Raw genomic sequence first — 24,522 nt, 5'->3', positions numbered from 1 at the left:
TGATACTTACGTATAACCTCCACTTTGTAGGTGGCGTTGATCTCTCCGGCTCGGTTGGAGACCCTGCAGGTGTACCTGCCGCTGTTCTCCGGGGTCAGGTTCCTCAGGCTCAGGGTCCACTTCTTCTGGCGCCCCTCGCCCACCTCACTCTCCGTCAGTGGCCTGTCGTCCTTCAGCCACACGATGTCTGGCCGAGGGTTACCGCTGGCCGTACACTTCAGCCGCACAGAACTCCCAACGGGCCGGGCGATCACACGCTTCCTCATTTTAGCAGGCTGGGTGAAACGGGGACGAACTTTGGGAAAAGGAGAGATGGATTCGAAAATCATGAAATAAGACTCAGTCTAATGCAATTAACTGTAGTAATGTTACTTTTTTTATGATCCTACCTAGTTTTCCTGATAGGCCGTCAGGGCCATACTCTGAGTCCACCCCACCAGGGACCCCTGGCCCAGTCTTATCAGCGCCAGAGTAATCTGTAAGGGAAAGGGGACAGAACATATCACTGTGAGAGAAAATAACGTTTTATCATTGCGGGCAAAAGATGCAGACTTTTCAACATAGAATTTAACATGGTATAATCGTTATGCCAAATAGGCACACAGAAAAGGCCTTAGAGGTCTCAACAGAGGGTGATGACAGAGATTATGAGGTAAGCCTATTAGGGTTTCACTAGTGGTGAAGGCTTCTGTGGCCGTTTGGGCTAATATCAACTAGAGTTACCTTCTAGTTCTGATCTCAGATGGGTGTTTGTCTTGATTATTTCAAAGTTTGTAAACGATTTATATAATCGATTCACATTCAAAAACAGCATCTGAACACTATCAATGAAGTTGTTATTATGGTGTAGACACTGGTTGTTAGTGAGAGTCTCTGTTTTACTGCTCCTCTAACTCAGGACACAAGTATGAGGCAGAGTGTTCAGCAAACAGTGGGGGAAAAAATTCAGTTAAATTCAATGCTATTTGTTTCACACTTTTTACAATGTCATTGACACGGCCCACTTGACAAAGAGAAAGCGCCCCCAGCCAAAGAGGCACAGTAAAACACTCTTGACTCCATCTGAGTAAATGTAGCATTTATAGATAGGATACACTGAGGGGGTGCATGCTGAGGTCACACGCTATAACATTTGGGAGTAATATGATCAGTTTTTATAAGCGCAGCTCTGGGAGACAGCTGTGGAGTTGATGTCATTGACTGACTGACTTCATGTGGTGGAGCTGAGACACGGCTTAGTGAAAATATAATCAGTGAAACATAATAGATTGTTTGTAATGCATATCTACTTTGTGAGGTAGACATTGATTAATTTATGGTGCATATTAAGTTCCATGCAAATTACTATCATTTGGAATACCAAACATTATGACTGATTATAGAAGATCAACCAAAGCAGAGCGTCAGATAGATTACACATGATACTACTGCACTTCATGGTATTAGTCATTCACAAACATTCAAATCTTTTCCAATATACCAGCGCTGAGTTTGTCATTTTTTTCGTAGCCTACTTTCTGAGGCTTCAGACTCAAATGTTTCCGCTATTCAATTGTAATATTGACGTCAAACACATTTCATAAGTATAGTGAATGTGTTATACAGTACTTAGAAAGAATGTTTCATAAGGCATATTTCATAAATATGAAGGTGCACAGTACATATATGAGCAAAGCCTTGCACCTTGTACCGAACTTGAGCTCAGTGTAGCCACCAGTAAAATGTCTCCAAATGCAGTTTGGAACACTTGATTCCCACTCTGTGTTTGAATAGGGCAGGTAGAGACCAGATGTGGCTTCTAACCCCCCACTCTAGCCGCCCTCCGACTCTCCCCAAACCCCCCAAAGCTCTCTAGAGTTCTTCGGGCACAAACCCTCCATTGTCTCTCCCCTCCAGCACCAGCCCCAGTCATGATGTCATGGCTATTTAAGGGCTTTAACTGGCCAACTATAATAACCCATTCCTTTTAAAAAAACAGCCTCCATTGGAAGAAATATTTCTCTGTTGCTCACTTGGGCTCTCCACATTCCTCCCGGTTCCTGAACCTCCAAATCTAAATAGAACACAGTCCCACACTGCCGGGATTTTCTTTTCACATTTTCTTTGTTCCTGAATCTACTTCCTCTCTATTTTTTGGATGTCTTAGAAACAATGGCACCCTTTATGAGTCTAGGCCTATACTACTATCCCAGGCTGCTATTGTCTTTACACAATGTTGTCTCACCGGACCCAGAGACTGGGGGAGGCAGGACATCTCAGTGCTACCACATAATTGTTATTGTTGGAATACTGAAAAATACAATTATTATTATTAAAAGGACAGGACTTGGATGACTCCCTGTCAGTCCTTTTTGTGTCCCCTCTCGCTTCTTGAGAGGGGCCCCATCCTCCCTGATCAAAGAGCAACTAAGAGCAGCAATCCACTAGGGTTTTGCAGGGCACAACATTTAAGGGATAAAATATTTGTATTCCAATTGTATCCTCAGAATGGAATATACATTCTAAATACAGTACAATTGTACATTTAGAGATGGGAGAGAAAGGCAAATACCCACACACCCAGACATATTTGGTTACAGAGATACTGTTGGGAAGGCAGGCAAAGTAAATGGCTAACAACAACCGAAGTGAATTGAATCCATTCAAACTGTCTCTGTAGTCTACTGTATCACTGGGTCTGGTGCGCTTCCCTTTCTGTCTCCTCTTCATTCACAAATCCAGCCACAGGAAATAGATCACTCTCACTCCCCTGGCCTTGAGCTTCAACTGAATCAAAGGAAAAGGCCCCATCATTCTGTGTGTCACAATGAGTTCCAGATGTTGTTGGGGACATTCTCATGTCCAGAGAAAGTAAGGAGTAAGTGGCCTTACATCATCACACTGGAAACCTCCAAACAACCACCATATGTTATCAGCCACACATAATGCAGTGTATCTGAACAGACAACAAAGTCTGTACTATTACTACTATTACAGCACTACTACTATCGCTACCAATGTACTATAGAGATTTAAAGTGTCCATGTAGAAATTAAGGCTACCATGATCCCCTCTTTGTTTACATGGTTTGTGCAAACACTGTGTTAGAATATAAACTTTACACTGTGCAACTTGTAAAATGTATCTATCTGGCTGTCTTTCAGTGTGGCAGTCATGTCCAAGTCTAGCAGCAGGAGGGGTGGAGCTGGTGGTGTATGCGAGGGATGAGGGGGGTCAGTTGTCAGGAGACCACCCCAAACAGGGCCCAAACAGCCAGCTGGGGGGATTGGGGAGGCGCCATGTTGCACTGGTTGACCAGATTCTTGGGATACCCAGCTAACAATTCTACGGAGAGAAAACGTTTTTGTAATGTTAACCTAATGTTCCCTTAATGTTTGAGTGTCCAATTTTCCGTTAGGGAAACATTCTCTCTTTTAGCAAAAACCTTCTGAGAACCCTTTTAGCATGTTTTGGTGTTAAAGTTAGAACACCCTCTTCATGTCAGGCAGAACGTATCTAGAACGTGGTTACAATGTTCTCTATATTAATGTTCTAAATGCGTTTTATGGGACGTTGCAAGAACATTCATGTGTCCAGTTTTCTGAGGATTAGAAAAATATTCCATCAACGTTCTGCCAAACATACACAGAACATGATTGTCATGTTCTCAGAATATCAGTGGTGTAAAGTAAAGTAAAACATTTTTGGGGAGTATCTGTCATTTACTTTACTGTTTTTTTTCTTCTCACAACTTTCCCTGCACAACATTCTTAAAGAAATGCTGTACTCTTTACTCCATACATTTTCCCTGACACCGAAAAGTACTCGTGGCTATCTGTAAATTTAAAAAACAAGAAAATGGTGCCGTCTGGTTTGCTTAATATAAGTCATTTTAAATTATTTATACTTTTACATTTGATACTTAAGTATATGTTAGCAGTTACATTTACTTTTGATACTTAAGTATATTTAAAACAAAATACTTTTAGACTTTTACTAAAGCAGGATTTTATTGGGTGACTTTCACATTAACTTGAGTCATTTTCTATTAAGGTATCTTTACTTTTACTCAAGTATAACAATTGTGTACTTTTTCCACCACTGCAGAATATACAATATGAATGTTCTAGACACGCTTCATGGGATGTTGCAAGAACATTCATGTGTCCAGTTTTCTGAGAGTTGCCATTTTCTCAGAATGTAAGATATTAATGTTGTAGACACATTTCATGGGTTTCATTTCGGCGTATCAGTTGTCAGGATGTCAGCTGATTGTCCCAAAGAAAGAAAAGTCCCCCCCCCCCCCCCAAAATAAGTAATTACACATCACACTTTCTTACTGTTGCCAAGCCCATCAAGGCCCTGATTTGTAAAATCACTGATCGATCCATTCACTGCTATTTTTGTATTCAAATAAAATCAAAAATCAAATGTAGTTGTATTAGTCACATGCGCCGAATACAACAGTGAAATGCTTACTTACGAGCCCCTGACCAACAATGCAGTTAAAAAAAAATACAGATAAGAATAAGAGATAAAAGTAACAAGTAATTAAAGAGCAGCAGCGAAATAACAATAGCGAGACTATATACAGGGGGAGTACCGATACAGAGTCAATGTGGGGGGGAACCAGTTATATGAGGTAGTATGTACATGTAGGTAGTTATTAAAGTGACTATGCATAGATGACAACCAAGAGTAGCAGTGGTGTAAAGAGGGGGTGGGGGGGGCACTGCAGATAGTCTGGGTAGCCATTTGACTAGATGTTCAGGAGTCTTATGGCTTGGGGGTAAAAGCTGTTTAGAAGCCTCTTGGACCTAGACTTGACGCTCTGGTACCACTTGTCGTGAGGTAGCAGAGAGAACAGTCTATGACTAGGGTGGCTGGAGTCTTTGACAATTTTTAGGGCCTTCCTCTGACACCACCTGGTATAGAGGTCCTGAATGGCAGGAAGCTTGGCCCCAGTGATGTACTGGGCCGTTCGCACTACCCTCTGTTAGAGGTCGACCGATTATGATTTTTCAACGCCGATACCGATTATTGGAGGACAAAAAAAGCCGATACCGATTAATCGGCCGATTTATATTTAAAAAAAAAAAGTCTTATATATATATATATCATACACACACACACATTTTTGTAATAATGACAATTGCAACAATACTGAATGAACAATGAACACTTTTATTTTAACTTAATATAATACATAAATACACACACACACACACAGCTCTGAAGTGACAATGATACTGAAGAGTCTGCTTAGGAGACAAATACTCTCAACTGTTTGAATAAAAATAGAGTTTAAGTTAGCTGTGATGAATGTTGAAAACAAAAACTGTCATTTCTATATGCAGGAAATCCTATTTTAATAATGGGCATGGTAAGAATTGACGACCAAAGCGCGGTTCCTTCATTTATTCCATAGAATATTTTTAGATTCACTTAAAATAAGGTCTGTGTTTCGTGTAGGCTTACACCACCTTGCCAATTTTATAACTGTGTAGATATCCATAGGACAAGGTAACTCTGATCAATATTGGCTAAATATAAGCGAAGATCATTTTTTTTGTAGAGTGGATTTATGAAAATATGTTGACAAACGTCACCTTATCCTAGTGAGATTTACACGGGTATCAAAACGTCGAGGCGGTTTAAGCCTGCACGAAACACAGACCTTATTTGAAGTAGGTCAAGACATTCTCTATGGAAGACATGAACGGTAAAATAACGAAGGAACCCCTTTCAAGTTCAGCCGCAAGTTATTACAGGAATTATAACGCGTCGACTATTTCTCTCTAAACCATATACCTTTGAGTAATCCGGAAACTATCACCTCGAAAACAAAACGTTTATTCCGTTCCGTATTTTATCTAACGGGTGGCATCCATGAGTCTAAATATTCCTGTTACATTGCACAACTTTCAATGTTATGTCATAATTACGTAAAATTCTGGCAAATTAGTTTGCAAAGAGCCAGGCGGCCCAAACTGTTGCATATACCCTGACTCTGCGTGCAATGAACGCAAGAGAAATGACACAATTTCACCTGGTTAATATTGCCTGCTAACCTGGATTTATTTTAGCTAAATATGCAGGTTTAAAAATATATACTTGTGTATTGATTTTAAGAAAGGCATTGATGTTTATGGTTAAGTACACATTGGAGCAATGACAGTCATTGATTGATTGTTTTTTATAAGATAAGTTTAATGCTAGCTAGCAATTTACCTTAGCTTACTGCATTCGCGGCACAGGCAGGCTCCTCGTGGAGTGCAATGTAATCAGTGTTAGAGCTTTGGACTAGTTAACTGTAAGGTTGCAAGATTGGATCCCCCGAGCTGACAAGGTTAAAAATCTGTCGTTCCTCGTTCAGGCAGTGGTTCCTAGGCCGTCATTGAAAATAAGAATGTGTTCTTAACTGACTTGCCTAGTTAAATAAAGATTAAATAAAGGTGAAAAAATAAATAAATCGGCACCCAAAAATACCGATTTCCGATTGTTATGAAAACTTGAAAACTGATTAATCGGCCATTCCGATTAATCGGTCGACCTCTACCCTCTGTAGTGCCTTGCGGTTGGAGGCCGAGCAGTTGCCATACCAGGCAGTGATGCAACCCGTCAGCATGCTCTTGATGGTGCAGCTGTAGAACCTTTTGAGGATCTGAGGACCCATGCCAAATCTTTTCAGTCTCCTGAGGGGGAATAGGTTTTGTCGTGCCCTCTTCATGGCTGTCTTAGTTTGCTTGGACCATGTTAGTTTGTTGGTGATGTGGACAGCAAGGAACTTGAAGCTCTCAACCTGCTCCACTGCAGCCCCTGTCAATGAGAATGGAGGGAGGGGGGGGGGGGGTGCTCGGTCCTCTTTTTCCTGTAGTCCACAATAATCTCCTTTGTCTTGTTGTCAAGGCTAGGAACTCACACAGTGCTTTTAACATAGTGTTTTCAACTGACATATTTGACATACATGATTACATTGTGCATGTTCATTTATACAGTCATTATTATTCCACATGTTCTCACCTGTGATTTGAACTCACAAACTCTTGGTTCATGGTATTCAGATCATCCTGCTATGCCACCATGTATGTTTCAGTTATCAGTTAGACTATTCTCTCATCATTGATTTTATTTACTTACTTATTGTTTTCTAATGTTCGTGGGGCATATTAACCTGTTTTAATGATACTCCTGAATCACTATGATCAATACAGGTTTTTCTTGAGTGTACTTTTAACAGAGCTGACCCTATTGCTTACACCTATCAAGTTGTTTATGGGGTTTTATGGTTTCTTTTGGACATGGCCTACCTGTACTCTCCCAGGACAGTAGTTAGGGTGTTCGTCATTAGTGCTGTTGGCACAGTATGTTAATGTAATTATCTGGAAACAGTTACAACACACTTATCTGATCTAATTAAAATGTGTTTCTCATTGAAAGATGGGAATCGGTAGAATTCTAGATAAGAGTTTGCTTTGAGATGCTCAGCTATCATCTTTTTGTTCTATTTCGCTTGAGGGACTATGCTAGTCACTCAATTGGTTATCCTTCCGCCTGGCGGCAGGATGAGTTAGATATTAATTTTAAAGTAATTATGTACCACGTGTGTGATGCGAGTAGCATCACTTCCTCTTATCTTCCCTCCGCTACGCAAGTGAGCGAGAAGTGGATGTAGAAGACTCCGTAGGTGAGTTTTTCATTGAGTGTGTAGAGTATATTCCATTTTGTGTGAAGCTTGCTCCTCCTAGGAGTGCTCTGCAGTGATTTTTTGTCTTAACTGTTTTCTTACAGGTCGACACCGTGCTACGAAGCAGGGTGAACCGTTTGGGCCAACCTGTTCACGGCGCGAGGCTAAACGTTAGTTGTCTCACTGCGAATTGCGTTGCTTGTTAGCTTCAGCTGGACGCTAGCCTCTTCTCTCTGGAGATTGAGGCTGGGTACCGAGCCTACCCAGGCTAGGTGAGATTGGGTGTTCTCTAGCTAAACACCGTTGCTCTTCGCATCCTAGTTAGCATTCTCTCATACTGGCTCGAGCTGCAGCTGTTTCCGGAGTGAGATTCAAAACTCGCGCCTCACTAATCTCACGAGAGTTGGCCAGTCAGTTCTCAGGACCTCTTCTCACACGATCTATTACTGTAGCAGTTGAGTTTGGCTTCTCACATCCATACCTTTTGGGGATTGTGAGTGGAATTTCCTGAAATATATTCTGATATCCCTAGAATAAATTATTACTTAATTCACATATTGCCCTGAGAACAGAACTACTTTGTACTTACACCTGATATAGTATTAAAGGGGTGTTATACAGATTATATGTTCTATAAGACATACACTACATGTCCAGAAGTATGTGGACACCTGCTCATCAAACATCTCATTCCAAAATCATGGGCATTAATATGGAGTTGGTCCCTCTTTTGCGGTTATAACAGCCTCTACTCTTCTGGGAAGGCTTTCCAATAGATGGTGGAACATTGCTGCAGGGACCTGCTTCCATTCAGCCACGAGCATCAGTGAGGTTGGACACTGATGTTGGGCGATTAGGCCTGGCTCGCAGTTGGTGTTCCAATTCATCCCAAAGGTGTTTGATGGGGTTGAGGTCAGGGCTCTGTGCAGGAGCTCTAGATATTAAACCATACCCTAACAGCAGCCTGGGCAGAGTGTACAGTGTATTCAGAAAGTATTCATACCCCTAACACTTTTTCCACATTGTGTTACGTTACAGTCTTATAATTATTTTTTTTTTTTTACAGAAATAGCTTATTTACATAGGTATTCAGACCCTTTGCTATAAGACTTGAAATTGAGCTCGGGTGCATCCTGTTTCCAAACTGAGTAATCGGGGAGAAGGGCCTTGGTCAGGGAGGTGATCAAGAACCGATGGTCACTCTGACAGAGCTCCAGAGTTTCTCTGTGGAGATGGGAGACCCTTCCAGAAGAACAACCATCTCTGCATCGCTCCACTAATCAGGCCTTTATGGTAGAATGGCCAGACGGAAGCCACACCTCAATTAAAAGGACATGGCAGCTCACTTGGAGTTTGCCAAAAGGCACCTAAAGGACTCTCAGACCATGAGAAACAAGACTCTGGTCTGATGAAACCAAGATTGAACTCTTTGGCCTGAATGCCAAGTGTCACATCTGGAGGAAACCTGGCACTATCCCTACGGTGAAGCATGGTGGTGGCAGCATCATGCTGTGGGGATGTTTTTCAGCGGCAGGGACTGGGAGACTAGTCAGGATCAAGGGAAAGATTAACAGAGCAAAGTACAGAGAGATATTTGATGAAAACCTGCTCCAGAGCACTCAGAACCTAAGACTGGGGTGACGGTTCACCTTCCAACAGAACAACGACTAAGCACACAGCCAAGTCAATGCAGGAGTGGCCTTATGACAAGTCTCTGAATGTCCTTGAGTGGCTCAGCCAGAGCCCGGACTGATCTGACATCTCTGGAGAGACCTGAAAATAGCTCACCAAATACAGGTGTGCCGAGCATGTAGCATCATACCCAATAAGACACGAGGCTGTAATCGCTGCCAAAGATGCTTCAACAAAGTACTGAGTAAAGGGTCTGAAAACTTATGTAAATGTGATACGTTTTTGTTATACATTTGCAAACATTTCTTAAAAACCTGTTTTTGCTTTGTCATTATGGGGTATTGTGTGTAGATTGATGAGGGAAAAAGCGATTTAATACATTTTAGAATAAGGCTGTAATGTAACAATGTGGAAAAAGTGAAGGGGTCTGAATACTTTCAGAATGCACTGTACATTCCTCAGTGCTCCCAAGTTCTCCAATGAACTGCGTCAACTTGGGCTAAGGTGAACTCAAGGTTCCATGTCTCAAGCCAGTGAAAGCATTGGACCTTCATGTCTTCGGCCGAGGAGTTGGGACTGGACCAGTACCCTATCATGGACCCCATTGTTGCGGCCATGATTCTCCCAGACAAGGAGATCATTGGTAGATCTCACCAGTGTCCTACGGGACCTCATCGGGCTGCTGTGTCATGTACATGTTGATGTACACGACACAGATCGTGTACATCAACATCATGAGCCCCAGGGAGCATGGAGGTGGATAAGGCTGTTAGCACCATTTCCTTGTTCACGTGACCTGGGAGCAGGACCTTTGGTAGGAAGGCAGGATTAGGCAGCAGAGTAGAGCTCGCTTTACCCGGGACATCGACGATAACACTCATTACTTAAAGGTGAAGCTTGAAGCTCGCCAACTCTCTTGGTAGAGGCGAGGGCCACCAGAAACGCTGTCTTAAGAGCAAGATGTTTAAAGTCTATAGCGTCTAACAGTTCGAAGGGAGATATGGATAGTACTCCAAGAACCAGATCCAAATCCTATTTGGGAACTGAGGGAGCTTGAGGGGCGTAATCAACGGACTCCTTTAAGAAACCTTGCCTTGAGCAGATGGCTGCCAAGCGGCCCATCCTGCTCTTCATCCTGACATGCTGAAATGGCTGCTGCGCATACGTTAGGTGTGGCTGCAGCCCTGCCAACATCAAACAAAGACCTCAAGAACTGGAGCACAGTTCTTATGCCGCAAGATTCTGGAGCAACACCCTGCTCCCCACACCACTGGCAGAACACGCGCCACCTCGTGTCATAAGTTGATGGAGGGGGCCCTGGCTGTTAGATGTTAACAACAGAGGGCTCAAGATCTAAACCAGACCATTTTCAAGGGCCAGCAGCCAGGCCTACAGCTGCAGGTGGGAGGGATTAGGATGCCACAATGTGCCTCCGCCTGTGACAATAGGTCCGGCCTCCGAGGTAGTTCCCATGCTGTCCCCACTTGGAGTGACAGTATTGTGCTAAACCAGTGGCATCTCGGCCATCTCGGGGCAATCAGAAGAACCTGGTGGCCCGCTTCCCTGATTCTGACTAGAGTCGCTGGAATCGGCAGGATCAGGGGGAAGGCGTATAGCCTCTCCTCTGCCACTCATGGGCCAGGGCATCTAGGCCAAATGGCCAAGGGGGGTTGGTTATCAGACAGAGTGGTGAAGCGGTCTAAGGCACTGCATCTCAGTGCCAGAGGTGTCTATAGACCCTAGTTCGATTCCAGCTGTATCACAACCAGCCATGATTGGGAGTCTCATAGGGTGGCGCACAATTGGCTCAGCATCGTCCGGGTTAGGCCATCATTATAAATAAGAATTTGTTCTTAACTGACTAAAAATCTAAAACCTTTGACAACTATACAGAAAGTCCTTCAATTGCTGAAATAAGCATACTGAACATATAAACGCAACATGCAATAATTTCAACGATTTTACTGCGTTACAGCTCATACAAGAAATCAGTCATTTGAAATAAATTCATTAGGCCATAATCTAAAGATTTCACATGACTGGGCAGGGGAGCAGCCATGGGAGGGCATAGGCCCACCCAATTGGGAGCCAGGCCAAGCCAATCAAAATGAGTGTTACCCCACTAAAGAGCTTTATTACAGAGAAAAATACTCCTCAGTTTCATCAGCTGTCCGGGTGACTGGTCGCAGGCGATCCGGGAGGTGAAGAAGACAGATGTGCAGGTCCTGGGCTGGCGTGGTTACACGTGGTCTGCAGTTGAGGCGAGTTAGACGTACTGCCAAATTCTCAAAAACAACATTGGATGCGGCTTATGGTAGAGAAATGAACATTAAATTCTCTGGCAACAGCTCTGGGAGACATTCCTGCAGTCAACATGCCAATTGCACGCTCCCTCAACTTGAGTCATTTGTGGTATTGTGTTGTGACAAAACTGCACATTTTAGAGTAGTCTTTTATTGTCCCAAGCAGAAGGTGGACCTGTGTAATGATCAGGATGTTTAATCAGCTTCTTGATATGCCACACCTTTTTATTTTTAAAATGTTATTTCACCATTATTTAACCAGGTAGGCCAGTTGAGAACAAGTTTTCATTTTCAACTGCGACCTGGCCAAGATAAAGCAAAGCAGTGTGACAAAAACAACAGCAGAGTTTTTCACAATTCCTGACATTTAATCCTAGTAAAAATTCCCTGTCTTAGGTCAGTTAGGATCGCCACTTTATTTTAAGAATGTGAAATGTCAGAATAATAGAAAAGAGTGTTTTATTTCATCACATTCCCAGTGGGTCAGAAGTTTACATACACTCAATTAGTATTTGGTAGCATTGCCTTTAAATTGTTTAAATTGGGTCAAATGCTTTGGGTAGCCTTCCACAAGCTTCCCACAATAAATTGGGTGAATTTTGGCCCATTCCTCCTGACAGAGCTAGTGTAACTGAGTCAGGTTTGTAGGCCTCCTTGCTCACACACGCTTTTTCAGTTCTGCCCACAAATTTTCTATGGGATTGAGGTCAGGGCTTTGTGATGGCCACTCCAATACCTTGACTTTGTTGTCCTTAAGCCATTTTGCCACAACTTTGGAAGTATGCTTGGGGTCATTGTCCATTTGGAAGACCCATTTGCGACCAAGCTTTAACTTCCTGACTGATGTCTTGATGTTGCTTCAATATATCCACTTAATTTTCTTTCCTCATGATGCCATCTATGTTGTGAAGTGCACCAGTCTCTCCTGCATCACAGCACCCCCACAACATGATGCTGCCACCCCCGTGCTCCACGGTTGGGATGGTGTTCTTCGGCTTGCAAGCATTCCCCTTTTTCCGCCAAACATAACAATGGTCATTAGGACCAAACAGTTCTATTTTTGTTTCATCAAACCAGAGTACATTTCTCCAAAAAGTACGATCTTTGTCTCCATAAGCAGTTGCAAACCGTAGTCTGGCTTTTTTATGGCGGTTTTGGAGCAGTGGCTTCTTCCTTGCTGAGCAGCCTTTCAGGTTATGTCAATATAGGACTCGTTTTACTGTGGATATAGATACTTTTGTACCTGTTTCCTCCAGCATCTTTAAAAAAAGAAGTTTTATTTCAACTTTATTTAATCAGGTAGGCTAGTTGAGAACAAGTTCTCATTTACAACTGCGACCTGGCCATGATAAAGCAAAGCAGTTCGACACAAACAGCAACACAGAGGTACACATGGAATAAACAAACATACAGTCAATAATACAGTAGAAAAAAAGTATATATACAGTGGGTGCAAGTGAGGTAAGGCCATAGTGGCGAGGTAAATAAAATAAAAAATAAATAAATAAAATAGGCCATAGTGGCGAGGTAATTACGATATGGCAATTCAACACTGGAGTGATAGATGTGCAGAAGATGAATGTGCAAGTAGATACTGGGGTGCAAAGGAGCAAAATAAATAAATACAGTATGGGGATGAGGTAGTTGGATGGGCTATTTACAGATGGGCTATGTACAGGTGCAATGATCTGCGAGCTGCTTTGACAGCTGGTGCTTGAAGCTAGTGAGGGAGATAAGAGTCTCCAGCTTCAGGGATTTTTGCAGTTCGTTCCAGTCATTGGCAGCAGAGAACTGGAAGGAAAGGTGGCCAAAGCAGGAATTGGCTTTGGGGGTGATCAGTGAAATATACCTGCTGGAGCGCGTGCTGCGGGTGGGTGCTGCTATGGTGACCAGTGAACTGAGATAAGGTGGGGCTTTACCTAGCAAAGACTTATAGATGACCTGGAGCCAGTGGGTTTGGCGACGAGTATGAAGCGAGGGGCAGCCAACGAGAGTGTACAGGTCGCAGTGGTGGGTAGTATATGGGGCTTTGGTGACAAAACGGATGGCACTGTGATAGACTGCATCCAATTTGTTGAGTAGAGTGTTGGAGGCTATTTTGTAAATGACATCGCCAAAGTCGAGGATCGGTAGGATTGTCAGTTTTACGAGGGTATGTTTGGCAGCATGAGTGAAGGATGCTTTGTTGCGAAATAGGAAGTCGATTATAGATTTAATTTTGGATTGGAGATGCTTCTTGTGGGTCTGGAAGGAGAGTTTACAGTCTAACCAGACACCTAGGCATTTGTAGTTGTCCACATATTCTAGGTCAGAACCGTCCAGAGTAGTGATGCTGGACGGGCGGGCAGGTGCGGGCAGCGATCGGTTGAAGAGCATGCATTTAGTTTTACTTGCATTTAAGAGCAGTTGGAGGAAACGGAAGGAGAGTTGTATGGCATTAAAGCCCGTCTGGAGGTTTGTTAGCACAGTGTCCAAAGAAGGGCCAGAAGTTATACAGAGTGGTGTCGTCTGCGTGGAGGTGGATTAGAGAATCACCAGCAGCAAGAGCGACATCATTGATGTATACAGAGAAGAGAGTCGGCCCGAGAATTGAGCCCTGTGGCACCCCCATAGAGACTGCCAGAGGTCCGGACAACAGGCCCTCCAATTTGACACACTGAACTCTATCAGAGAAGTAGTTGGTGAACCAGGCGAAGCAGTCATTTGAGAAACCAAGGCTGTTGAGTCTGCCAATAAGAATGTGGTGATTAACAGAGTCGAAAGCCTTGGGCAGGTCGATGAATACGGCTGCAAGGTATTGTGTCTTATCGATGGCAAGTTATGATATCGTTTAGGACTTTGAGCGTGGCTGAGGTGCACCCATGATCAGCTCGGAAGCCAGGTTGAATAGCGGAGAAGGTACGGTGGGATTCGAAATGGTCGGTGATCTGTTTGTTAACTTGGCTTTCGAAGACCTTAGAAAGGCAGGGTAGTGTGGCGGGCCGGGCGCAGTGTGCGCAAACCAAGGGGGCCAGGTGCACGGTGTTTCCTCCGACACATTGGTGCGGCTGGCTTCCGGGTTGGAGGCACGCTGTGTTAAGAAGCAGTGCGGCTTGGTTGGGTTGTGCTTCGGAGGACGCATGGCTTTCGACCTTCGTCTCTCCCGAGCCCGTATGGGAGTTGTAGCGATGAGACAAGATAGTAATTACTAGCGATTGGATACCACGAAAATTGGGGAGAAAAGGGGGTCAAATTTTTTTTAAAGAAAAGAAAAATAAGAAAGGCAGGGTAGGATAGATATAGGTCTGTAGCAGTATGGGTCTAGAGTGTCTCTCCCTTTTGAAGAGGGGGATGACCCCGGAAGAGTTCCAATCTTTGGGGAACTCAGACAATACGAAAGAGAGGTTGAACAGGCTAGTCATAGGGGTTGCAACAATTTCGGCAGATCATTTTAGAGAGGGTCCAGATTGTCTAGCCTGGCTGATTTGTAGGGATCCAGATTTTGCAGCTCTTTCAGAACATCAGCTGTTTGGATTTGGATGAAGGAGAAATGGGAGAGGCTTGGGCGAGTTGCTTTAGGGGTAGGGGTAGGGGTAGCCAGGTGGAAAGCATGGCCAGTCGTACAAAAATGCTTATTGAAATTCTCAATTATCGTGGATTTATCGGTGGTGACAGTGTTTCCTAGCCTCAGTGCAGTGGGCAGCTGGGAGGAGGTGCTCTTATTCTCCATGGACTTTAGTGTCCCAGAACTTTTTTGAGTTTGTGCTACAGGATGCAAATTTATGTTTGAAAAAGCTAGCCTTAGCTTTCCTAACTGCTTGTGTATATTGGTTCAACTTCCCTGAAAAGTTGCATATCACGGGGGCTATTTGATGCTAATGCAGTACGCCACAGGATGTTTTTGTGCTGGTCAAGGGCAGTCAGGTCTTGAGTGAACCAAGGGCTATATATGTTCCTGGTTCTACATTTTTTGAATGGGTATGCTTATTTAAGATGGTGAGGAAGGCACTTTTAAAGAATATCCAGGCATCCTCTACTGACGGGAAGAGGTCAATATCCTTCCAGGATACCCGGGCCAGGTCGATTAGAAAGGCCTGCTCGCTGAAGTGTTTTAGGGAGCGTTTGACAGTGATGAGGGGTGGTCGTTTGACCACAGACCTATCACGCACGCAGGCAATGAGGCAGTGATTGCTGAGACCCTGGTTGAAGACAGCAGAGGTGTATTTAGAGGTCAAGTTGGTCAGGATGATATCTAAGTGGGTGCCCATGGTTATGGATTTAGGCTTGTACCTGGTAGGTTCCTTAATAATTTGTGTGAGATTGAGGGCATCTAGCTTAGATTGTAGGGCGGCCGGGGTGTTAAGCATATCCCAGTTTAGGTCCCCTAACAGTGCGAACTCTGAAGATAGATGGGGGGCAATCTATTCACAAATGGTGTCCAGGGCACAGCTGGGGTCTATAACAAGCAGCAACGGTGAGAGACTTGTTTCTGGAAAGGTGGATTTTTAAAAGTAGATGCTCGAATTGTTTGGGCACAGACCTGGGAAGTATGGCAGAACTCTGCAGGCTATCTCTGCAGTAGATTGCAACTCCGCCCCCTTGGGCATTTCTATCTTGTCGGAAGATCTTATAGTTAGGGTTGGAAATTTCAGGATTTTTGGTGGCCTTCCTAAGCCATGAGTCAGACACGGCTAGGACATCAGGGTTGGCCGAGTGTGCTAAAGTAGTAAATAAAACAAACTTAGGGAGGAGGCTTCTAATGTTAACATGCATGAAACCAAGGCTTTTAGGGTTACAGAAGTCAACAAATGAGAGTGCCTGGGGAATGGGAGTGTTGCTGGGGGCTGCAGGGCCTGGGTTAACCTCTACATCACCGGAGGAGGAGCAGGATAAGGGTACGGCTAAAGGCTATAAGAACTGGTCGTCTAGAGCGTTCGGAACAGAGAGTAAAAGGAGCAGATTTCTGGGCGCGGAAGAATAGATTCAAGGCATAATGTACAGACAAGGGTATGGTAGGATGTGAGTACAGTGGAGATAAATCTAGGCATTGAGTGACGATGAGAGAGGTTTTGTCTCTAGAGGTACCATTTAAGCCAGGCGAGGTCACCGCATGTGTGGGGGGTGTAACAAAAGCGCTATCTAAGGCATATTGGGCAAGGCTAGGGGCTCTACAGTGAAATAAGACAATAATCACTAACCAAAACAGCAATAGACAAGGCATATTGACATAAGGGAGAGGCATGTGTAGCCAAGTGATCATAGGGTCCAATGAGTAGCACTAGATGAGTCAGGGAGCCAATTCCATAGTCGCTGCTACGCTAGGCGAGCTGGAGACATAGCGATTCAGACAGCTAGTGGGCCGGGGCTAGCAGATGGGCATCCGGCGACATCGCAACGGAAGAACCTGTTGAAACCACCTCGGACGGTTATGTCGGCAGACCAGTTGTGATGGATCAGCGGGGCTCCGTGTCGGCAATAAAGGGTCCAGGCCAATTGGCAAAAGAGGTATTGTAGCCCAAGAATTGGCTGGTGGACCTCTTTGGCTAGCTGGGAGATGGGCCTAGCTCGAGGCTAGCTCCAGGCTAACTGGTGCTTGCTTCGGGACAGAGACGTTAGCCAGGAGTAGCCACTCGGATAGCAGCTAGCTAGCTGCGATGATCCGGTATTAAGGTTCAGCGCTTGCGGTAGGAATCCGGAGATGTGGTAGAGAAAAAGCAGTCCGATATGCTCTGGGTTGACATCGCGCTGTTCAGACTGGCAGGAATTGACCGGGCTGAAGCTGGCTGATGTCCGAGTTAGCCAGTGCTAGCGATCCTCACCGTTAACTGACAAAATATATATGAAGAAAACGATATATACACGGGATTGGATGGGACAAGACAAAAACACACGTCCAACTGCTACGCCATCAAGCCAGCTAAAGGTGAAGAGCGCTAGCCGTGGCTAACAGTGACTACTAGCTAGTAGCTAGTTAGCTGGCTAGCTTCTGATGGTGGTTCCAGTTATAACGTATAAAAATAGCAAATCCATACCACATTGAGTGAGGCGGGTTGCAGGAAAGTATATTTAGATTGTAGGTGGAATGTGAGATTAAAATATATACGGAAAAAAACTATGAAAACCGACTATTTACATGGGACAAGACAAACACACGTCCGACTGCTACGCCATCTTGGCAACCACCTGTCAGGTGGATGGATTATCTTGGCAAAGGAGAAATGCTTACTAACTTGGATGAAAACAAAGTTGTGCACAACATTAGAGAGAAGCTGTTTGTGCATATCAAACATTTCTGGGACCTTTTATTTCAGTTCATGAAACATGGGACCAAAACTTTACATGTTGTGTTTATCTATTTTTTTCAGCATAAATCAAATCCATGATGAGAATAATCAGATGAACTGATACCAGACACGGACCTGGTGGCGTAGCAGGAAGATTGGAGTACCATGAACCAAGAGGTTGAGTTCAAATCCCAGGTGAGGACATGTTGAATAATAATGACTGTATAAATGAACATGTACAATCTAATCATACATTTTAAATGCACTGTTTGTGACTATTCCTAATCTTGCCAACAGACAAAGAGCTATGAATGGATTAGTGGTTCACCAATCATGGCCTTGATTGTTCCCATGAAACATTTCTAGAACTTTAATATCTTATGTTCTGAGAACATAGTAACCATATTCAGGGTAAGTTCTATTTGACATTAAAGGGATACTTCGGAATTTTGGCAATGAGTCCCTTTATAAACTTGTGGATACCATTTTTATGTCTCTGTGTGCAGTTTGAAGGAAGTTGCTAACCAGCACTAGCACAATTGCTAACTATTGTTAGCGCAATGACTGGAAGTCACTACGGGCCTTAAGCTTGAAAGCAGGCCAGGATATTGTCGCCACTGTTCCCCTGAACAGCACTTGAACTGACTGCATCTTTTTCTTTCTGAGCTCAAGTAAAAACAAACTCAAATAATGGATACTGTTCGCAGAGCTACGTTGGAAGCTGGCCAGTATTACACCTCCCATTTACAACACACAAATAAATCTCTCTGAAGAAACTACCAGCCTTCCCCACCAGGCATTGAACTATACACAAACACAGTAGAAAAAAAGAAGGAAGTGAAGCGCTGCTAAGGTACACAACAGTAGATTTTGGTAGACAGAAGGTGCTCTTTGGTATAAGGGGTCAATTGGTCATCAAAAAGAAAGGAGGACCAAGACACTCTTCATATAAAAACTCAGACTTGTTTCGGCTGCATGCCCTTCATCAGGGAGTTTTTAAACCTTGTTTCCTTTTAACATGCCATACAAATAAAGGCATTTTAATTAATTATATGAAGAGTACATACAAAACACAATTAATAAAGATGTTTAACAATTAGGCACATCAAGAGGTACAATAATTTCACCATTGATTGGAAAGTGCCGCTCACAATAAGTATGGACCATTCTACCGTTTTTAGGCTGTCAGTTCTCTCAATGTATGATTTCAGTCCTGTAAATGTTTTAAAGGCTCCCCTAATCTCCCTAGCCCAAAAAGCCTCTGACTGCACCCCTGATGGGACAATTACCTATAAAAACAAACAAACGGGTGGTGTGTGCCAGTCCCAGACTGGGATGATGGATGAGAGAATGGAGAGAAGAGAGGGAGGGGGAGGTCTCTGTGGTCTTACAAAACAGAGATGTACAATGACTGCTGAGAGGCTAGTGTTGGGTTGTCACGCATTCACCACAAACGGTGGGAAAGGAAAACAGAACCAACTCCATCTGTATGAAGAACGAGGCCAAACAGTTTGTGGTGGAGATCAGAGAGGGTGAAAATAATGTTGTTCAGTATAATAAAATACACATAAGAAAACAGTATGCCTCAAGAAAAAAAACATATCTTTCTTGTGTGGGAGTGGGTATCTAGTAATACAGGCAGGTTGAAGTTATCTTATACAATCTCGCCCTGCTTCAGCACTACTGAAGGCTAGAATACTTTTCATTACATAGTACAGGGCTCCCGAGTGGTGCAAGACACTGCATCTCAGTGCAAGAGGTGTCACTGCAGTACCTGGTTCGAATCCAGGCTGCATCACATCCGGCCGTGATTGGGAGTCTCATAGGGCGGTGCACAATTGGCCCAGCGTCGTCTGGGTTTGGGCGGGATAGACCGTCATTGTAAATAAGAATTTGTTCTTAACTGACTTGCCTAGTTAAATAAAAAACAGGAAGGCCAAGCTAGATAAATCAGTTGTGAGTTACACACAACACTATGTAAGGAGAGATATGCTATCTATCATTTGGATAAATTGACTGACTTGATGATTTATACACTGTGCTGCACTGTGCAATCATAGAGATATTTCTGAACTGAGCATGGTCCAATGTAAATCATGTGGGCAACCTGACACTGCAGGTTATTACTATCACAGCGAAGAGTTTACATGACGTAACAGCAATGTACAGTAAAATAATGTATTATAAGTACAGCCGACAGCCATGACATTGATGAAATACACTCGTGTGAACTTTGACATTCCTCCTCTTGGTATGTCTATAGTGTATATCTAACCAGGAAAAATCAACAGCTTTGCACTCTTGTTGACATCTCAGTCAACTTCATATTGAACAGGAGCCAAAAAAACTTTGTTAGAATCACATTTCCCCAGATCCGCATCCCGACCCTATGATACTCGCTACACAATGGACATCATTCTCTTTCCCCACTGTTATCCTGATCTGATCTTTTTGATTGGGGTTCTACCCCAAAACAAGGCCAGTGTGAGAAACCATCACAAGACCAGGAAGCAGCTCCTCCGGTCGGCCCCTGCTCTCCCCTCTTCTCCCCTGCAGGAGGCTCTGGACCTAATTAGGCATCTTAGAGTAATTAAACTAAACAGAGCTTTCACGCTCCACTCCTCTCATTCATCACGCTCTACTCAAGCACAGAGCCATCCTACTGTACTGTATGTACAGAGAGAGCAGCACTATGGCCTTAAAGTGGATGAAGTAGACCAGTGACCAGTAGCTTGACTTGCTGAGAGTTTAAATACTTGACTCTTGCACACCACATCATGTCCTCTTATATGCTTTACGGGGCTTCATAGGTTAATGTTAAGGTGAACATGTGTCTTGTTGGACTATTCCGAATTAAAGAGCCTCTGCTTTAACAAACCAGAGTTTAGCCTGGGGATAGGGAAGAAGTTAAGATCTGCTTGAGTCACCGAGGATGATGCAATATGAAACAACATCCCATGCTGCTGTTGACTTTGGGATTGAGCAGTATAGGATATAACAGATATAAGAGAGTAGGGGACTAACTTCAATCCCCCTTCCTAAATCCCCTTATTTCAGAGCCATGAATCCATGGCGCATGTTATTGTCTTTTAACATCTGCATATCGACACGATCTTGACCTGAGCGGAAGAGTTAAGTGACTGACTTTAAATCACTTCCTCAAAAGATGATGGCAAGTTTTGAGTCATGTACATGGTTTCTGGGTAGCGTCATCGTAAAGGTGATTTCACTGTGAATGGTATTACTTGGCAAACAGTAATATACTGTAATGTAGAGCAGACTGCAAGACACCTTTCTACTTACCGATGACAATGAGGGTATAGTTGATATTAACGCTGCCGAAGCCATTGGTGGCTTTGCAGACGTAGGTTCCAGCATCCTCGGCCTCCACCTCCTTGATCTTCAGGCCCAGGCGGAGGATGCGGAAGCGGATCCAGCCGCTGTGGATGTTGCGGCCGTCCTTGGTCCACATGATGAGGGGTGGAGGCTCTCCCTCCACAGGGCATGGTAGCTTGATGGAACTCCCCAGGCGCACTGGCTGTCTGTGGGCCACCCTCTCAGACACCCACGGAGGACCTGGAGCAACACATACAAATTGAGTTGAACTATATGTATGTTCAACAACAGTCTTCATTTAATCTAGACATATAATACAGACTACATTGATATACATCAATAAACCACATATTACTGTAACTCATCTCTAATTTGAACTGATTTGATACCAATTGATCTCTGACTTGGGCTGTATTGAATTAAGCAAAAACCCTTGAATGCTTTTTGGGAAGATGTGGGGGATTATTCATTACCCCTTCTTTCGTCTGATTACCGAGAGATGTTGAAACCAGATTGTAATAATTGGACTAGCCTTGTCATCCATTACAGACAGAGTTGGAGGCTCTGGCTCTGGTTGTGTGTAGCGTGCGGGAGATCAAAGCGCAACGGAGAGGGCAGGGCCACTGTGGGGTGGACAGCAGCCCCGCTCCCTGCTCCTAATTGGCTCAGGTTGGCCTCCTCTGATCTGGTGAAGTGGAGCTGGCTCAGACAACCTGTGATAGTCAAGTTACTTAGGAAGCCTGCACAATTCACCGAGACAGCTTAAAGCAGCAGTAGTGCTGAACCGGACCACAACATAACAGAGAGAAACTGAGCACAGTGAAACAACAGAAATTAGCAGATGAGTAGAGTAAAAAAATGTGGAGAATGCAACGTAATTTAACAAAACAGTTACTGGTCTTAAAATTAGCACTTGGCGTAGTCTGTCTTTCAATACAAATTGTCCGTCTGGTAGCAGTAAAACCTTTGGGAAGGCAGAATAAACAAGACCTCTCTCAACACACACTCAGTCACATTCCAACAGTGCATTTCACACATATGGTAAACAAGCAGTTCATTATAGAGATGGGGGTGTATAGGGAAGGGGGCTGCAGATAACTCCATCTGGGCCTTTATTGGTCACGTTGCTAACAGATGTGGCTCAACTCAACAGCAGGTAAAGGATCTGGAACCCTGGGCTGCCTGGGGGTAGTAACCGTTGGGGGAGGTGGACTTCAGGTTCTGTTCATTGTAATGGTAACAGGCCACTCACAAGTTGTGTGTACCATTTAAAAAAAAACTGCATTATCAACACACTAATCTACGAGACTGCATAAAGTGGACAGTCAAAGGGTGAGTGTACGCTATCCTTTCACTCCACTCTGACTGCTCCATGAGAGACGGTGAACCCTATGCTATGTTAAATCAGTCTTACACACACACACACACACGTCCTCCCAGATACGCACGTGGAGTGCACAGGCTCTGCCGTCCTCTTTGCCTTCCTGTTCTGCAGCATGCACAGGAAATTGTAAGTGTCACTGTTTACGTCTGTGGGGAGAACGTGACCACAGTCTTTTTCGGGTTTTCAGCCAGCTCATATCTCACTCCTCTGCTACCAAGAGAGTAGAACAGAGGGACTCAGTGTTCACTCCTCCTCAACAGACTATCTGCTCAGAACCACAGAGAGAGCAAAAGAGAGGTCACAGCACATGGAGGAAATACCCACTGCCCCGTCTGAGTCTCAGCTTCACTAATTCATAAAGCTAATGAGTGTTTATCTAATGCAATCAACTGCTTCTAAATGTACAATGACAACAGAGAAGCGACCTTCTACCACAGATTAAATAAACTACTAACTAATTTCTATCAACTAACCAGGCCTATAGCAAACTGTCAAAATGCACTACTTCAGCATTATCAGAACAAAGCCTGAGGGGTCAAGTTTTTCTAACCCCACATTCTCTTTCTTCTGTATCATGAGAATGATCTTTTGGAGAAATTTTATTTTCAAAGAGCGCATTGTTTATGCAAGAAGAAGAACAAAGTATTTCTTTAGTGTTGTTAAAGAACTGAAAGCACTCACAAACACTTTTTTGCCCCCCGAAAAAACACGTTGGCTTAATAAACTAGAAGAGGGCTTGGCAGCCACACCAAGTGCGTGGAATGTGCAACAAATGATTTCCTCCCTCTGTCTCTCCTCTTAAAAGCCTTTTGATGTGCTTTGAAAAACAAGACATGAAGAGGTGCTGCAAGTCAAGGCCACCGTCTGAGTAACGTAATAAGTGTTTGTGCTGTATAAATGACCACCATCCTCTCCTCAACAGAAATACTTCTCCTCCTCTATCTCAAGGACAGGTTCTTTTAAAATTGTAGCTGAAATGATGCCTCAGATTAAATGCTTAGAGACAGAGACCCTCCCTGTGAAGTAAATACTCAATAGGTCCATTGCAGTGACATCGGTTTCTAACTCTGTTACACACTTAGATTCAGTTTGTTCTTTTACATGATCTATGACACACTGCATACTTCAATCTACTCTAACAAAGTCTGTTCATGTCAGTGGAGGAACTCTGTTACTAAGCAGTGGGATGACAAATGGAACTCTGGAAGATTTACATCAAACGGGTCAGCACTTGAGTGTTTACACAACTGGTTTGCGTTATTAGCGTCCCTGTAAATGGAAAGCGATACATATGACCGCATGCATGAGCTTTCCCGTGTTGCCGTAATGGTGAAGGGCCTTATTTTAGCCGAGCTCTGCGTTTAAATGGAATCTTTCATGGTGAGGAAGAGGAGGTCTGGCGACTCACAGAATTAGCTCTGTTTTTCTTTGCTCAATTTGGTGATGGATTATTTTAAGAGAAAGGGGCACATTAAACAAGAGGCATTCTTGTGATTCAGGCTAAATATATCTCTGGTTTCATTAACCGTTTGGAGGGGTTAAGCAACTGTTGATTCAACATGAGGACAGAGCTAGAGAGAAACAGAGCAGGGAATCAGAGAATGAGAAAGAAAGAGGGGAACACACAAGCAGACTGTAGTAGGCTGCCAGGCTTCAGTGATGTTCAGATGGGCTGGCAGCTCTTCCCTCCTTTCTGTTTTCTTCTTCAAAACACCTGTGGATTTGTAATGATGTGTACATGCATTTTTTCCTCTCTATGAGTGCTTTGGTCTTTCTAGTCATCGCAAACAGGTCAATAAAGGAATGACTCCATTGCTGACAGACATTAGAATAGAGAACACCTGGGTCTCAAGAAACCGCACTCGGTGATGCATGCAATACAGTAAACAACACATTTACAGTGCATTCGGAAAGTATTCTAACCCCTTTTTCCACATT

At 43.7% G+C, this 24,522-nt stretch overlaps 1 protein-coding gene across 1 annotated transcript in view; it reads right to left on the bottom strand.

Moving 5' to 3' along the window:
• LOC120060006 (fibroblast growth factor receptor-like 1) overlaps nt 1-24,522 on the bottom strand; it is a 46,533-nt gene that overhangs the window by 3,144 nt on the left and 18,867 nt on the right. The window contains exons 2-4 of the mRNA XM_039009080.1: nt 21,168-21,440; nt 390-476; nt 11-295 (exon numbers count right to left, since the gene is read on the bottom strand). Of these exons, the coding sequence (XP_038865008.1) occupies nt 11-295; nt 390-476; nt 21,168-21,440 (645 nt within the window). The remainder of the gene's footprint in view (nt 1-10; nt 296-389; nt 477-21,167; nt 21,441-24,522) is intronic.

Source organism: Salvelinus namaycush, chromosome 15, assembly GCF_016432855.1.
Source record: "Salvelinus namaycush isolate Seneca chromosome 15, SaNama_1.0, whole genome shotgun sequence".
Lineage (NCBI taxonomy): Eukaryota > Metazoa > Chordata > Actinopteri > Salmoniformes > Salmonidae > Salvelinus > Salvelinus namaycush.
Note: the sequence above shows the minus strand (reverse complement) of the source record. Positions and strands in the feature narration are given on the sequence as shown.